The sequence below is a fragment of the Leptonychotes weddellii genome, chromosome X (genome assembly GCF_054177405.1).
Source record: "Leptonychotes weddellii isolate Sample4059 chromosome X, ASM5417740v2, whole genome shotgun sequence".
Lineage (NCBI taxonomy): Eukaryota > Metazoa > Chordata > Mammalia > Carnivora > Phocidae > Leptonychotes > Leptonychotes weddellii.
Window position 1 is genome coordinate 32716290 of NC_138385.1, and position 17437 is coordinate 32733726.

General features: G+C 52.8%; 1 protein-coding gene across 14 annotated transcripts in view; it reads right to left on the bottom strand.

The window, feature by feature from the left end:
* Positions 1-17437, bottom strand: part of TMEM164 (transmembrane protein 164) — a 162178-nt gene that overhangs the window by 9309 nt on the left and 135432 nt on the right. For 6 of the 14 annotated variants that reach the window (XM_081808419.1, XM_081808417.1, XM_081808418.1 and 3 more), the window contains 2 exons: positions 14263-14363; positions 8126-12556 (listed from right to left, as the gene is read on the bottom strand). In XM_081808419.1, coding sequence (XP_081664545.1) covers positions 12350-12556; positions 14263-14363 — 308 coding nt within the window. In that variant the 3' untranslated portion in view covers positions 8126-12349. Of the gene's footprint in view, positions 1-8125; positions 12557-14262; positions 14364-17437 lie in introns of those variants that run through there. The other 8 variants (XM_081808427.1, XM_081808429.1, XM_081808426.1 and 5 more) reach the window with 2 other exon arrangements.

Consider the following 17437-nt stretch of genomic DNA (forward strand, 5'->3'; position numbering starts at 1 on the left):
TTCCTTCCTTCCTTCCTTTCCTTCCCTTTCTTTCCTTCCTTCCCTTCCTTTTCTTTCTTTCCCTTCCTTCCTCCCTACCTTCCTTCCTTTCTTAATTATACACTAGTAGTGTGTGTGTGTGTTTTATGAGATTCTATAGAGAGAATCATATCACCTGCAAATATAGTTTTACTTCTTCCTTTCCATTTTGGGTGTCTATTGTTTCTTTCTCAGCCTAATTACTCTGGCTAGGACTTCCAATGTTGAATAGCAGAGGTGAAAGCAGGCATTACTGTCTTGCTTCTCATCTCAGGGGGAAAACTTTCAGTCTTTCACTCCTGGGTATGATGTTAGCTGTGGGTTTCTCATAAATGCCCTTTATCATGTTGAGGTACTTGCCTTCTATTCTTAGTTTGTTCGATGTTTTTGTCATGAAAGCATGCTGACTTTTGTCAAATGCCTTTTTTGCCTTTTGAAATGATCACTTCTCCTTTCTTCTCTTGATGTGGTGTACTACACTGGTTGATTTTTTTTTTTTTAAGTACGCTCCATATCCAGTGTGGAGCCAAACACAGGGCTTGAACTCACGATCCTGAGATCAAGACCTGAGCTGAGATCAAGAGTGAGACACCTAACCAACTGAGCCACCCAGGAGCCCCATTGGTTGATTTTTCTTATGTTGAATGACCCCTTCATTTCTGGGATAAATTCTACTTGGTCATGTGATATGATCCTCTTAATGTGCTGTTGGATTTGGTTTGCTGATACTTTGTTGAGGACTTTGGTATCTATGCTCATAATGGATACTGGTGTGTGGTTTTCTTTTCTTATGGTATCTTTGTCTGGCTTTTGTATTGGGTTACTGTTGGCTTTATAGAATGTGTTAGGAAGTGTTCCTTTCTCTTCTATTTTTGGAAGAGTTTGAATAGGATTACTGTCAAATCTTTAAATGTTTGATAGAACTCACCAGTGAAGTCTCGGTTTTTCCTGGTTGGGAGGTTTTTGATTCTGATTCCATCTCTTTACTTATTACAGGTCTATTGAGCTTTTCTATTTTTTTGGGGGGGGGGGCGGCCAGCTTTGGTAATTCATGTGTTTCTGGGAACTTGTCTATTTCCTGAAGACTAATTTTTTGGCATACAACTACTTATAGTGTTCTCTGATAATTCTTATAATTTTTGTAAGGTTGGTGGTAATATCCCTGCTTTCATTTACAATTTTTGGTTATTTGTGTCTTTGTCTTCTTAGTGTAGCTCAAGTTTTGTCAATTTTGTCAGTCTTTTTAAAGAACCAACTATTGGTTTCATTGACCTTATTTTTTTTTCTATTCTCTTTTTAACTCTGCCCTAATCTTTATTATTTCCTTCTTTCTGTTGGCTTCAGCTTTAGTTTTTTCTTCTTTTTCTAGTTCCTCAAGGTATAAAGTTAGGGTGTTGATTTCAGAGCTTCCTTCTTAATGTAAGTATTTACAGCTATAATTTCAACTCTGAACAGTGCCCTTCGCTGTATCTGTGAGTTTTGGTATGGCAACAAAATAAAAACATAGATACATACACAGAGCATTTTCTAATTTCCCTGGTGACTTCTTTAATCCATTGGTTAAGAGTGTCTTATTTAATTTCCACATATTTTCAGTTTTCCTTCTGTTACTGATTTCTAGTTTCATTCCATTTGGTCAGAGAAGATACTTTGTATGATTTCCATATCTTAAAATTTATTGAGAATTGCTTTATGGCCTAACATATGGCCCATCCTGGAGGATGTTCCGTGTACACCTGGGAAGAATGTGTGCTCTCCTCTTGTTGGGTACGGTATGCTGTGTACGTCTTTGACGTCTAGGTGGTTTATAGTACTGTTCAAGTCCTCTATTCCTTATTGATCTATTGACTAAGTGTCCTATCCATTATATAAAGCAGGATATAGAAGTTTCTATTATTGTAGAACTGTCTATTTCTCCCTTCAATTCTGTCAATGTTTCCTTCATATCCCTTAAATCTCTGTTGTTTGGTGTGTATGTTTATAATTGTTTTATCTTCTTGATGAATTGATCCTTTTACCAACAAAAATGCCCTTCTTGGCCTCTTTTAGCAATTTTTCACTTAAAATCTATCTGGCCTGCTATGATTTAGCCACCCCAGCTCTCTTTTGGTGACCACTATTTCCACTGAATATCTTTTTCATCCTTTCACTTTCAACCTATTTGTGTCTTTGGGTCTACACTATTTCGTAAGCAGCTCATAGTTAGAGCTTGTCTTTTTGTCATCCACTTTACCAGTATCTCTCTTTTAATTAGCAAGTTAACCCATTTACATTTAGTGATTACTGATAATGAAGGATTTTTTTTCTGCTCTTGTGCTATATGTTTTCTGTACGGCATATCTCTTTTCGGTCCTCAGTTCCTCCAGTACTGCCTTCTTTTGTGTCTGATGGATTTTTTTCTTGTGAATCATTTTGGTTCCCTTGTCCTTTTCTATATCTTTCATTTCTCTTCCTTGTGGTTACTGTGGGGATTATGGTTAACATCCTAAATTTATAACAATCTAGCTTGATCACCTTTTTCTTTTCCTTTCCTTTCAAATAGACTGTAATTTTAGAGCTTTAGAGCTCTAGGGTCACGGCAAAGTTGAGCAGCAGTAGAGAGTTCCCATATACTCCCTGCCTGCCACCCTGCTCTCTGCACACAGCCTCCCTCCCACTATCAATTTCCCCCCACCAGAGTGGTACATTTGCTACAACTGATGGACCTACGCTGATAACGTCATTATCACCCCAAATCTAGCATTTACATTAGGGCTCACTCGATGCTGTACATTCTATGAGTTTGGACCAGTGTTTAATGACATGTGTCTACCATTATAGTATTGTACAGAGCAGTTTCACTGCCCTAAAAAGCCTCTGTGCTTCACCTATTTATCCCACCCTACGCCGGCCGCCCAGCAACCACCTGTCTTGATCACCCCTTTTAGATAATTAAAATAGCCAACCTTCACTGAGTGCTTCTTGTGTGATAAGGACCATGGTACACCCTTCTCAACAGCCTTATAAAGCTCCCATCTTACGGCATAAGAATCTAGTCTGAAGAAGTTATCAATTGTCTAAGGCCACCCAGCTACAAAACGGCAGAGCTAGGATTCAGGCTCCAGAGACAGAGCTTTTTGGCATTCATGCTGATGTCGTGATGAGGATAAGGATGCGGATGGCAATGGTGGTGGCATCTACCATTGACGGAAGCAGTGCCTTCTCTAGTCAGTCTTCCCCCAGCTCTGTGAGGTCGGCACTACCATTATTGCCATTTTACAGATGAGTAAACTGAGGCTCAGAGAGGTTAAATCACAATCGCCCTCAAATGCCCTCCTACTGAATCGAGGCTAGTGACTATCATTGAAGGCTTCAACCTGACGCTCCACAATCTCTCTCGAGGGCTGGCGATGGCAAAGACATGGGACAAGGGCTTTGGCTGAAAACTAGTTGGTTTGGGTTTTTGAAGTTCAAAATCCAGACACTTAGACTGGACAGTATTTGACTCCTTCTTTCACGGGGACACACGAGGTCTGACAGCACTTCTCTCCCACAGGCAGGGCAGACTCTGCCCTTGGCTGTCTAGCCTTAGTTATTGTCTTTCTTGTCACAGGAGGAAGGCCCCCGGGCTTCTGGGTACACAACTAGGGCTCAGAAATAGCTTCCTAATCGGCCTCATCAGCTTTGAAGGAGGCCACTGCAGGAGGGGCCTAAGTAGGCCAACACTTTAACCCAGTTACATGAGGGCAGCTGTAATCCAGGCTGATCATGTCTTGCTAAGCTCTTGGGGGGGGTGGGGGGGGGAGATGTCCAAAAACTGCTTCCTGTGCCCAAGTATCCCTGGATCTCCCTGCAGACATTCCTTCCCCTTCTGGAAGAGCTTGGCCTAAAGGCCACAGAGGCCAAGCTTAATGAGAGTGGCTGTCAGGGCCGAGGGAAGGTCAGTGGCCATTTCCCACTGCGGTCAATGTCCACGGCTTATGCTGCCCCAGGCCAAGGTACTGCTTTTCCTTGAAAGGCCCACTGCCTAACTCTTCCACCTTGTGGGAGGAGGTGAGGAAATCATTGTCTTCCTCCATGGGGGCCAGACAGCTGCTCATGTCAACCCTGGGAGTCCAGGGCAAGGCTGGGCTTCTTCCCCCTACACCCCTCCTGGCTCACTTCTGACAATGACTGGCCCTGGGAATTCCCCATGGAAGCAGGCTGAGCTGTCTGGCCAAGCTGTGGTTGGGAAATAAAAGAAACCAGAGCTGTTGGGGATGGCTGGCCTGGCTTGTCTGGTTCCCTCCCCAACTCTTTCTGGCTTCCTCCTTCCCTCCCTCCCTCCCTCCCTCCCTCCCGCCCTCTCTGGTGGTTGGCACAGTGGGTTTCCTTATGCAGGTGCACCCCACTGCCTTCCCTTCCTGGCCCACAAACCATCTGCCCCAAGAGGTCACCCAGCAAAGTGAGCCCGCCTCTGGTCAGGAAGCAGGGAGCTTGCCCGGCCTGCGTGGATGCTGGCAGGAAAGAAAGAGAAGATGGAGTGTTGGAAAGAGACTATACACTGAAAGTGTGTAAGTTTTTCCAAAGGGGTTTTCTCTACTGGAGGGTGACTCTCATGGGGCCAGGAAGAGGAATCAAAGGCAACGATTCTGGCATCTCAGCTACTCTAAGGCCCCTCGGGTTGTGGGGCTGTAAGATGGACCCAATTTAAGCGCCTCTGGAAAAGAAAACTAAGCTCTGATCGAACTATGTCGTACCATTGACTATAAGATGAAGCCGAGGTTTAGAGATGTTAAAAAGAAAAAAAAAAAAGGGGGGGGGAGAGGTCTGAGAGTCAATGAAATACAGAAACATTCTTTAAAACTGAGGCATGACCTCTGCTACACACCCCAGAGACCCCAACCACACAGTTACATAAGTGTAGTCAAAACCCCGAGGAACCTCCGTGCTCTGAGAACAGGCAGAGTAACTACACTGTCTGGAAATAGGGCCCCCGACACCAAACAGGACTTTATAACGCCATTTTTCTCCCTGGGTGTCTCAGAGCACCCTGGGGTTCAGAGGTATGATTCGGCCAAGGGCACCCAGGGCCTCCGAGAGGACGGAGAACCGCTGAGAGCTGGTGCAATGCTTTTTCAACTATTTCAGGACGACCACAATCTAGGCATTGAGTGGAGACAGGCCTAGTGAGCGTGGAAATAAGTGACTTTTAAACATCTTTCCCGATGGAATTATTTACAGAACCTCAAAGTACAAAAGAGAACAAAATTGGGAGTTGTTCAGGGTGAAGCAAGGGGAAAAGGCCAGAACCTCACCCGCTCTGCCCCCACCCATCCCTCACCCCCCCGGGGTGGCTTCTCCAGACTCCCGGAGGCTCTGAGGAACACTCTCCAAATTTGTGGAGTGACGGGGCTCCCACTGTCTTGGTAAGGTTCTTTTTGTTAAGCTGGATTTTGGTATTATTCTTCAGACTTTTTGGTAGGTCTTAAAAATCTCATTTGAAAAAGGCCCCGGTATAGAGGGTCAGGGCAAAGAGATGACTCACAACCTGGAAGCTTCAAGTGAAAACAAAACAAAAGCTTGCTTTGAATCATGCCTGGGCATTGAGATTTTGGTTAAAGCTTCCCAGGTGATTCTAATACGCAGGAAAATCTACAAGCTCCTGTCTTCGTGGTCTCTATCTCGTCCGCTCTGATGTTCTCAAAACCTGAGGGTGTGTTCTGGAGTGCGCAGGAAGGCCCCTCCATTCCCAGGGTGGGCAGGAGACCCAAGAGCCCAGGGCCTCCTTCTAAAAATTTACTTTTAGGGACTTCTGGAAAGTAGGGAAGGGACAGCTGAAGGGACAGCCAGAGCGAGGTGGGTGGGGAGAGGCAGGAGAGACCAGGGAGTGGAGGGGCAGCTGGGGAGGCATCGCTGGAAAGAACACCCATGCAGCTCAGGCCACTGGCCCCATCACCTGTCAGAGCTTGGTCAAGGAAGCGTCAGACCTCCTTGCCAAGACCTGCCCCGTCGCGAGACTCCGGGGCTACCGGCTGGCCGAGATGGAGGCGCCGCCCTGAAGTCAGGACAATCGGCTGCAGAGGGCCAGATGTGCACTCTAGATGCTGGGCAAACGCTGACTGGGAGAGGGGTGGGGACGGGCGGTAACAGAGAGTCTTTGACTTTGGATGAGGCCGGCCTTGCCCATTGCCAAGGTTAGCAAACCACATATCCTTTGAATAAGCCATGGCGTTTGTCAGACTGACGGGTGTATCTCTGCCCCTCCACTGGCCTTGGCAAAGCAGGACAAGGGGAAAACTCACTGGGGGGAGGGGGGGAATAATGGTATAACCACCCCAAGCCGCTCCCTCTCCCTCAGAGGGGTAGGTGGCATGTCCCGTGGGCTGGCGGGGCTCTGGCCAACGCCAACTCCGTGTGCCCCAGGGAACGGAGGGGTGACCCTGGTGGGGACCGAACAGCTACCAAGGATACAGAAAAGAAGTTGGATGCCTTGGCCACCCTCCACCCAGAGGTCTGGGGAAGGCTGGGCACGGAGGCCCCCAGGCTGGGGCGGGAGGCTCCTGGGCAGACAAAGGCACACAGCTCCACACGGGAGAGCCCATGGGATGGGGGACAGCTGATGTGGCAGGGTTTCTCCCTCGGGTGGTGGCGCCTCCCACCATGTTGCAGCGCTCCGGGATGAGCTGGGTGTTCACTGAGCACCTTCTATGGAACAGGTCCTGTGCCAGGGACAGGAGAATGAATGGGACCCCACTGTGCCCTCCAGGAGCTCAGTCTCCAGACGGCCAACCAGCCAGAATGCGTTGCTTAGTAAGGGGGGCGAATGGCGCCCTGCAGTGAGCACCGGGCGGGGTGGGGGTTGGCAGGAGCCAAGCCGAGAGTTACCTAACTCGGACTGGGGCTCAGGGAAGCCTGGCCCAGGAGCTGACACTTGAGCTCAGGCCTTTGGACAAGAAGGGAGACCAGGGAGCTGAGAGACCCACGCAAAGAAAAAAGGCAAAGAAGGGGAAGACGGCCCAGCGGGGAAAAGTGGACCACGAGACGTTGGGAGCAAAGGGTCTCTCCCTGTGTGTGGTCCTGGGATGCGGGGGACCGTGGGGGTGAGGAGATGGAGCAGCGGATGTTTCCGGGGGGCCCAGGGAAGGCTGCTCTCAGATCTGCATTTATTGCCGGCAGTAGGGGGCCAGGACTGGAGCCGAGACGGCGGGCAGGGGGCAGATGTACGGCCCAGGGCAGAGAAGGCCATGGCCTCGGTCACGGCCGTTCAGCCCTTTCTGAAGAGGGAGATGCGTAGAAAGGCCACGGGACCCATCTTTCTGTCCTGCCCCCGGGCCCAGCTCTTGCCTGGCATTGCGTCCCTGCCCCCCTTTACTCCTGTGCCTTTCAGCTCTACTCTGGGGCTCCCCGGGGTCACAAGCTGGGTTTGGCTCCTCTGCTTCGCACATTCGAGGGGTTCCCCTTCCTCTTGCTTGCCTTCCACACCCCCGCCTGGCTCTGCTCCCACTCCTCTCGGGGCTGGGGGCCCCCAGGCAGCGGTCCGCCCGATAATCGCGGCCCTCCCGACGGGCAGTGGAGTCCCAGGAGAGCGCCAAGTGCATGGGCTTTGGAGTCTAACACGACTGGCCTGGCGTCCCAGCATCTCTTTTAGCTCAGAGCCTGCTCTCTCGGTGTCTGCCCTCCCACGTCCACCGGGGACAGCGTTACCAGCCAGTTGGCGTGCGGCTGTGGGGATCACAGGAGGGCATGTGTGTGGAGGGATGTCGCGCCATGCAGGGCACACGGATGTCGCTATCGTTCTACAGGTGGAGAACTGGGGGACATGGCTTGGCCCCAGCTAGTGGTTCTGTGGCCCCGAGATTGCAGGGCCCCGGCTCATTTATAGCCTGGCCCAGCGCACCTGGAGGGGGTGCTCAGTGAAGCCAGCGGATGTCCCCAGAAGACAGTCCCCGCCAAGAGCAAAAGGCCTCCTATGTCCCCAGTGGAAGCAGGCAGCGTGCACGGGAATTTCCGGCCACGGGGCTCCCAGGCCAGAGCTGCCCTTTGGTGGTCCGCCGTGGGGTGGGGGGAGCGAATGGTCCTTTTGGCTACTTTTCAAAGCAGAGGGACTTCCAAGAGGATTCGGGGAAGGAAGGCCAAGACGCCTAGGTTCTCATAAATCTTTTAATAAGAGTAAATGAAGAAAACATTGTAACAGTTAAGTCCCGTGGTGAGGGGTCCTTTATCATTCGGGGATCTTCAACCACAGAAACACCTAAGACTAAAATTCTAGAATGCTAGGTACACAAATTAATGACCATTTATTTCCAAAGGTGACTGCAGAAACCATTTTGGTACAATCAAAAGGTTTTTTACAAAACAGAGAAAACGCATTACAAAATGCCCCGGGAGGTGAGCAAACTAGTTTGCGGAGGCGAGGGGGCGGGGGGGGCAGCGAGCACACCAGCTTGGCAAAAATATAGGGGGCTTACGAAGACGGGTTCTAAAGGGGGCCCCTGGGTGTGGAGTGCCAGGGAGGGGTCTGCTTAGTACACGGCAAATCCACCCGGGGATGGGGAAGGATTGGGGGGGGGGGGGGCGGGCCAGAGGCGTTTGCCAATTCCCTGGCAAAAATAAGACTATCTTATTCTCTCTACCACAGTAACACCGATATAAATGAAGAATTCTTTATAGTACAAAACTCACAGCGAAAGAAAGCAAGTTTCCAAAAACAACAGCTTTGCTTGAGACGACTTTTGCTTTGTTTTGTTCCGTGCCACGAGGAGAAAACCAGTGTACAAAAAAAAAAAAAAAAAGTAACAGGAGCAACAACAAGCGATTAGGTTTTCCTGAGCACAGACTGGCTCACTCTATATACAGAAGAAGGTTCACTCCGTCTCACAGACTCTACCCGCTCCGAAAGGGCAGGGCAGGGCAGTGCGTGCGGTGGGGGACCCCTCCCTGGGCGGGGGCCTGCTGAGGAGCACGCCAGGGCCCGAAGGACACCCTCTGTCTGCTCTCGATCTACCAAAACCAGCACCCGCATCCTGAACCTCTTGTCTCCTCCCCCCACCTCCCCTTCAGTCTCCCAAAGAGGACAGAGGACTCTGGATCAACGGCTACAAATCCAGGGAGGGGGAGGAAGGGCTTTCTGGTACCCCCCCGGAGCTGCCCAACTCAGCCTGGGGGGGCCCCACCAGGCCCCAACACCAGTGCGCGGAGACAGATGGACAACTTGCTGTGGGTGGGGAGCTGTGCCCACTCCACAAAACGCTGAATTAGCAAGGAGCACGGAGAGCAGAACCCTGACAGAGGCTAGGCTGGAGGTAGCAGACGGCAAATAAGCCGACTGTCCCACTAAACCCGACCGCCCTCCGAGCGGACAGACGAACACGTCCCCGGGCCTCCGGGAAGAAGATGGGCCGGACCATCTTTGGTGTACAGAACCCAGTACTGGGAAGAGGGATGGGGCCGGAAGCAGGCGTGATCACCTCGGCTATTCTGAACTGCTGCCGCAAGCTGGCCAGCAAAGTGGACCCTTCGCGTTGGCCCAGATCCTTGGCAGAGGCTACCCAAGGGGCTGGAGAAGCCCTCATTTCCCTTCCTGGGGCTGTTTTAAAAGAAACTGTCCTCTTCTCTGAACACTCTCAGACACACACACGGTGAGCTCCCATGCGCTGCCAAATGGCATCTGGAAAGTTGGCCAAGGTGGCTGGGGAACCTCCTTGGTCCTGCCAGGAAAGCCCTAAGGCAGGAGCTGGGAAGCCTGGGCCCCTGGCACGGGGGGCCACCCTCCAAGGCAGGCTGCCTTAGGTGGGCTCAGGTTCTGTCTGTCTCCACGGGCCGGGCCCAAGGTAAGAGGTGCAGACCATGTCAGGTGCTTGCCGCACCCCCACACCTCGAACACAAGCTGCGGGTCCCCGTGCGGCCTATGGACTGGGCTCGCTCTCTCTTCCCTCCACCTGCATGTTTCTGAGCGCCCCCTGGCCCTACGGCTCACCTCCACCTCCCCCTTCCCCTGACAGGTGGAGCTGCCTCTGGCCTGGCCAGGCACGTGGCTTTCCCTTTCTTCTTTCCTTCCAAGCAGCAGAGAGGATCAGCCAGAATGGGGCACTGAGCTATATAACCAGGGCAAAGGCGAGCTTCTAGAAGCATGCGGCTGCCGGAAAGGCCGGGCTGACTGGCCCCCTGTGCCGCGCCACGGAGACAGGGAGGAAGGGCGAGTCTGCGGAGTCACTGCGCCACCCCAGCGTTCCGACGCTGAGCATCTGCCCCACCCAGGCTGCTCCCCGCCCCGCCCCCCCAGGCACACACCATCTGCCTATGGAGACTCCATGTTCTGGAAGGGGACAGGACATGCCTCCAGGGGCTCCTCCTGTGACCTCCTTCCAACCTCTCTTTTTGTAAAGAGCCAAGGGGCACTGAGGCCTTGGGCATTTTCTTATCGGCCATCCCTATGGCGGGCAGGGTGGATCCAGTTGCTCACGGGGCCCTTCTGGAGGACACCCCGACAGTAAGAGGCACCGAGACAAACTTGGCCAAGCCCTCGGGGGTTGGGGGGGTGCTGAAAATGAAGAGTATGCGTCACGAGGAGCTCAAGGGGAGTCAGAGTATTCGGTGTTCTCCCTCGGGCTCCCCCACCACGTCCTGGGAACTGATCGTCTCTGCGCCAGCAGGCCTCTGCAGAAGGGCGGTCCCTCCCGCGGCTGCTTCCTGGGCCTCACCTTGCTCCAAGAGACTCTCCTGCACCCTGCTGCTTTCTGTAGGTCCGACCACTGAGTCACTGAAGCTCAATCTAGGTCTATTATAATACAGTAATGCCCAGAATACAGGACCAGCCCAGGGTGACCGGGTTGCCTAGAGTAGGGGTGGGGTGGGGCCATCAGAGGAAGTCACTGAACCACCTTTCCTGTTCTTAGGCAAACTTGTTCTTAGTTAGAGCCCACAAGGAGTCAGCAAATGCCCCGCCACTGGTTCCCTCCTTGAAGTCCCTGCGTGACTGAGCTCAAGTCTTTGGACAAAAGGTCTTCCTCTTGAAGCACTTGAACCTGCACCCACGGGGACCTGATTTCTTGGCACGTCCTTTGCAACCCAGACATGGGCTTTGGGGGTGGGCTTGGTGGAGGGTGGAGGAGTGTGTGATGCCCCCATGTGAAACAATTCAGCATGGAATCTGGCTGTGGTGACGACACGTGGCCCTAGGGTGACAACATCAGCGGGATCTGTATCTTCTTCCCCCAACCCAGGATGCTGACATAGTCTGTGAAAGCACAGAACGGAGGGATAGGAGCCCCTGCAGAGACAGGCCCCTGACGCAAGGATTCTCCGAATTCAAACTTCCAAAAACAAGGGAGCAAACAAATTAAAAAAAAAAAAAAGGCAAAAAACCCAACTCCAGCTCACCCTTCCCTGAAGCTGCCTTTTAGAGAGAGAGAGAGAGAGAAACACTGAGGGGCACTCAAGATTAAAATGGCATCTACTATCAAACATTCAACTAAAATGGAGCATATGATTCAAATCACAGTTTTCTCAAGTTACCACTTCCGTTGATGAATTTCTAACGCTCACTTCTGATCGGGATATGGGTCACTTCTTGGTTCTCTCAGGCAGAATTTACCCAAGGTCCTGCCTAGTAAAGAGTGGTGGCTATTTTCCACTTGTTCACTTTGGATCTGCCATCGCAACAGCTCTCCATCCCCCTCAACGGAATCTAGTCCTGGGGCCAAGGAGCGCCCCCACCTCCCACCGCAGGCAGCATTTTGGAGGGAGTGGCTGGTTGGCTGCTTGCTTTGAGTCATGGGACACCAGTGGGAAGACTCTGGCAGGTTCTATTTTGGCTATGAGCTGGGAAATCCCTTGGCTCTTGGCTTGCCGCTGGTATAGAAACAAGGCCTTGGTCCCATTATGGTGGGGGCTGTGCTGGAGACAAAGGGGGGACCCCAGCGTAAGCCTGGAGGTCCCTGGCAGTGGAGAAATGAAACCCAACCCAACCTCATCACTTCAGTGCCAAGAGAACTGCCGCTTGTTATTTCCCGTCCTCTCAACCAGCTGTCCTTAAAGCACCAACAAGCAGAGTGAAAACCACTGACTACTGTCGCCCATGTTAAGGCCACTAGGAGCAGGGAGGAAGAGCCAAAGGGGAGGAGAAAGAATCCAGCCCTTGGCACAACCCTCCCCCACCCCCGGCTCCAGGAGATATCCTGGGGGGGAGAGCTGGGGAAGGAAGCATGGTGGAAGAAAGGGACAGAGAGGAGAAGGAAAAAGAAATACACCAAACATCCTACTGCCCTCTCCCCATGATTTCGTCAAGAACTGGGTGTTCTCCAAGTCAAGTCAGGACTTGCTTCCTCGGGGAGGAAAAAAAAAAAAAAAAAAAAAAAGAAGACAAGCACCTTCAGTCTATTTTCTTGGCTGGAAGCCGGAGCAAATCCAGCAGATATTTACACAAGGGCCCAGCCATGTATGAGAACAGGATGACCAGCTTCCCGTGGGTCATGGTCATGAGAGTCTGGTGTCCCGAGGCCCAGATGCGATACCAGGGGCCGTAGAATGGGTCTGAGATGGCCGGACACAGCATGTTGTTCAAATTCACTTCGGTGACCTGCAGGGACAAGGGAGGTAGAGTGAGCGTTCACCATCCTGAGGCTTTCTCTGGCTTCTGCCAGTTCAGCCATCTCTACCTAATGGGGGACTAGACAAGGAGGGATTGACCAATCCCCACCTGTTCATGATGGGATTTCTCTGCCCTAGGGTTTTGGGGAGTGGGTCAAGGCTAGAGCCCTGGGGAAGTGACTGGGGAGGCCATCCGGTGGAAAAGCTGTCTGGTGTTGCTCAGTCTTGCTTTCCAGTTGGGTCCAGAGCCTGCCGTCATTCCTAAGCATCTACCATGTGCCTAGTCCCCGGAGAGGTGTCAGGGGATGACAGAATAGTCAACGACATGGTCCCTGCCTCCACTTATAACCGGCAACCAACCGAGTTGGTTGGGCAAACACATCTGACCTCAAACCAGACGATGCTCACCAGGTTTCCCCCACCATGAGATCGGAGGAGGGTACAGAATGGCCACTGAGTCCTCACAGAAGATTTCACGAAGTAAGTGGCACCCTGAATGGACTCATGAAGGATGGATGGAGGTCATGGCAAGGAATGGAGTGAGTGGGGCCTTCCTTGTAGGAGGCGCGGCCTGGCCCAGGCCTGCAGGTGGGACTGAGCATGGTATGTATGGTGACATGAGGACACGGACCCCTCCGGAATCAAGCAGTCCCAGTGGAGAGCGCTCAGAGTAAGGTGTGAAAGTCGTCCTCGCGTGCGGGAGCATTCACACCACTGGCAAAGAGCTCAAACTGTCCCCCAGGCAAACCAGAGCAGAGCAGTATGCCAAGGTGGGGAAGAGAGAGGGACTGCTCCTCCCGAGCCACTGGTGACCTCAGTCACGTGCCTTAGTCCGGCCAGGCCCTGCGAGGCTCCACGCGGCCGAAGCTACATTCCTGCCGCTCGCACACAAAACCAGACATGCCGCTCCTGCCCCGAGGACGGCCGCGGCACCTGTCTTCCAGAGCCCTTCCAGCCCATCCACGTTAGAGACAAGTCCTCACCACCTCTCGGGGAGGCTGGGGGTTTGGTTCCATGTCACAGAGGGGTGGACAGCTCTCTGCCCTCGACGGTGAGGTGACTCAGCCAGAACAGTGGCAGAGCCAGGCCTTGACCTTGGGTCTCCTGGCCCCCCACCCCCCGCAGCCCTGAGTTCTTCCTCCTTTGCTTTGCCACCGATGTAGACACCCATGCGCTCAGCAATGTTGGGCTCTGGATAACTCAACTACTGAGTCCAGCCATCATCCATGCTCCGGGCGGGTCTGAACACCCCAGAATGCCACGGGAGTCCCCCCCGACACGGCACTTCCACTGGCCACACAGCTCAGGGCCTGGGAGTCGGCCCAGAATGGACCCGAGGTCGGAAGCCTCCTCTCCAGGCCCAGGCCAGGGTCAAGGTCCTGCCTCCCCCTCCACAGGGTCCACAGCAAGCCCCTTTCCGCAGCTCGCTGTTTTCGACCTGGGCGGTCGTGAGCGAAGGGCATCCTTGCCTCCCCGGGGATGAAAGACGGTCAACACTGAAGGCTTCTGAAAACCCTTTGGAGAGGCCCAGGCCGTGGAGCATAAATCAGCAACCCAGACACAACAATCTGACATTCTGGCCTTTGGCATCTTGTATTTTCAAAACAAAACGATACGCCAGCGCCAACCAGGATTATCAAGGTTTATGGAGAACTCCGCACAGAGGGGGATCGAAGGGGACCGAACCAAACTTACCAGGCCCAGGATCTGCAAGACGCTGAAGTGGTAAAAGAACATGAGGCCAGTTGAGAGAAGGGCCCACCGGAAACTGCTGAGGGGCTCTGGGGTGTAAGCACCTGGAGGAAAAGGGGAGACGGTGAGACTCACTTCTCCTTTGCCCCTTGAGGCCGCAGGGGAGGGTGTGGTGGGGTGCTGAGGCCGCAGCTACGCCAGTGGATCGCCCCCTCTCGCTGCTTAGAAGACGGGCCCACAGACGCGCCGGCGACTCCAGCCAGCCCCCTTTCCGTCCTCTGTTCCGCCACACACTGCCGGGGCCATTACAGAGGGGCGATTTTTTTTTTCTTTTTTTAATGATGAAAGGAATGCATGCTCATTAGAGGAAATGTAGAAAACGTTATAGGAGTCGAAACGAGATGGAGAAAATGAAGAACAACACATCCCGGGCATTTTTTTTTTTAAAGGTTTTATTTATTTATTTGACAGAGAGAGACACGGCGAGAGAGGGAACACCAGCAGGGGGAGTGGGGGAGGGAGAAGCAGGCCTCCCGCGGAGCAGGGAGCCCGATGCGGGGCTCGATCCCAGGACCCCGGGATCATGACCTGAGCCGAAGGCAGACGCTTAACGACTGAGCCACCCAGGCGCCCCCATCCCGGGCATTCTACTCCCCACACACGACGCTGCTAACTTGTGGGTGTTGTGTACTGGCTGGTTTTCCCCATGCCTCAGGAGTTGGTTGGTTGGTTGGTTGGTTGGTTGGTTTCTTCTTAATTACTAATTGGAGTCTAACAGTATATATAATCTGCATCCTTCACTTTCACATTCATTTTCATCTTTCCCTCATGTTTCTCAAGAGAGATGTCTTTGAGGAAGTGTGCCGCGGTGGTTGGGAAGGTTCACTTCCATGGCCCACAGGTTTGGGTTCGAATCTAGATTCTACCATGTCCGGGCTGCGTGGTCCTGGAAAAGTTGTGGAAACTCCCTAAGTCTCAGCTTTCCTATCCGTGAAACGAAGATAACCAGACCTACCTACTTCTTAGAATTGTGGCACGGCATGACAGGAATAATGTACTGAGTGCTCGCAGTGTAGGATTGGGCACAATGTGAGTGTTCGATGGGTGTGAGATGCTATCATGAGCACATCATTATCATGCTTCGGATAATTACAGAATGTGCCGTATCCAATGGCTATGCTATTTCCCGACCGTCACGCAACTCCCTCCCCCCGGAACAGCAAGAATGATGTCTCTCCCCTCCAGCGTCACTAGGAACTACCCTCCCAGGAGGCTTGGATGCATTCCAGAGCTTGCAGAGCAGGGGTATGGCTTATAGGATGCTGTGGGGGTGTCACTCCGAATGGGGGCTTGGAGAGGGGGGTGCTCCAGAATGAAACGAAGCTGGAACGCTCCATCCCAAGCAAGTAGGTGGCAACGTTACATCCTGGAGTAGTATTTTCCCAAGTCGGTCCTTCACTGATTCATCCATTCATTCACCAGTTATCAGGCATCTATTATGTCTCCAAGCTCCGTGCTAACCTTTGGGGTATAGGAAGATGAAGAAGACAGGCTCCCTACAATCCCAGACTCCCAGCCTGCCAGGGGAGGCAGACACGCCAACCGACAATGAGAACCCAGTACGATGGTGGGATGCCTGTGCTCTGTGCCCCGTTATGATGGGAGGACAGAACTCAGCTGGAGGCGGGGGTGGGGGGGAAGACCTAGGAACAAGGACTGCTTCTCGGTAGAGGGGGCACAGAGCAGTCCTGAAGGACCAATGGGACTTAACCAGGGGCCCAGGCGTTCCAGAACCAGCAGCTCGCACAAAGGCAGACATGCAGACATGAGCTCCCGGGCACAAGGCAATTCGGAGAACCGTGGGTAAGAGTTGGGGCCACAGGGGAGGGTGTGGTGGGGTGGTGAGAGGAGTAAGACTCGGATGTTGGTTGAGGGCTGGTTTGGGCTTCAGCCCATACCTGCAGGGCCATGAGCCCCAATGCCACAAGTCTCAGGTAGGCAACTGGGAGAGGAGAGTGACCAGAGACTAAGAGACGCTAAGGATGCTGGGGACTGGCCAAGTGGAAAGTCCGTGCCCCTTCTAAAGATGGCAACCGCCACTCAGCTCCATCCAACCACTGCCCTGCTGGGCCGTGTTCCCAGAGTTGCCAGTTTTTTCAGTTTTGCAAGAGGAGCCAGAAATATGAACTTTCGTGTGGAATTTCCTGATTTTTAAATGTTGGCAAATAATTCAAAATGTTTTAAGAATGCTCAACGGACCAAACAAAACACGTCTTCTTGGATGGATTTCAGCCTGTGGATGGCCAGCTCGGAGCTCTGCTGTGGAGCCGCAGGAAGCAGCAGGAAAGTGATGTGATCAGACATGTGCTGGCCCGTGCGGGGGAAGGACCGGAGGCAGAGAATGTCGAGGCAGGAGGATGGATAGGAGGCTGCTGCAAGAGCCCAAAGAAGTAGGGGATGGACGGCCCTCAAAGGTCCTAGAGGTAGGGCTGGAGAAAAGTGGAAGACTATCTCACCAGGATGTGAGGGATAGATGCTGGGGAGGAAGGGTGAGGACGGACAAATCTAGAAAGGCTTCTGGCTTGGGCCTCATTGGGTTGATGGTGCCACTGATTGTGATGGAGAAGAGGGGAGAAGGCAGATTGGGGCAGAAGGTAGGGAGACGATGAGGCTGATTCCAGACGTGTTGAAATCGAGGCGTCTGCAGAATATCCAAGTGGACATGTCTCACTCAGTTTCACTCATCTATAAAATGATGCCACTGCCTACTTCATAAGGTTGTTGGGTAGATGAGATGACCTGATGGGGTGGGGTGTGGCAGGGAGAAGGAGTGAGGCGGGGTGACTGAAGTCAGGTGGGTCTTCTGGGGGAGACGCTCAGGCTTGCTATGGGCACGAGAGCCGGGGTCACAGCACCTGCGAGTCAGAAGGCCCTTGGAAGGCATCAAACTCATTCCTCCAGGTTAGAGATGGAGACACGGAAGGCCGGGAGATGGGTAGTGGAACCGCCGAAGTCAGAGCAGGGCCCTGGGCTCTTAGATGCTGCCCGGCTGCTTGCCGCTCGCTGCCCCTGTTGCCACTTGTCCAGACCACCACCACACCAAGTCGTACAGTCTCTTTCCTTGTCTGTCTACCTCTCTAGACCAGAGCGCCTGGTGGGGGGGACCCTGTCGGATTCG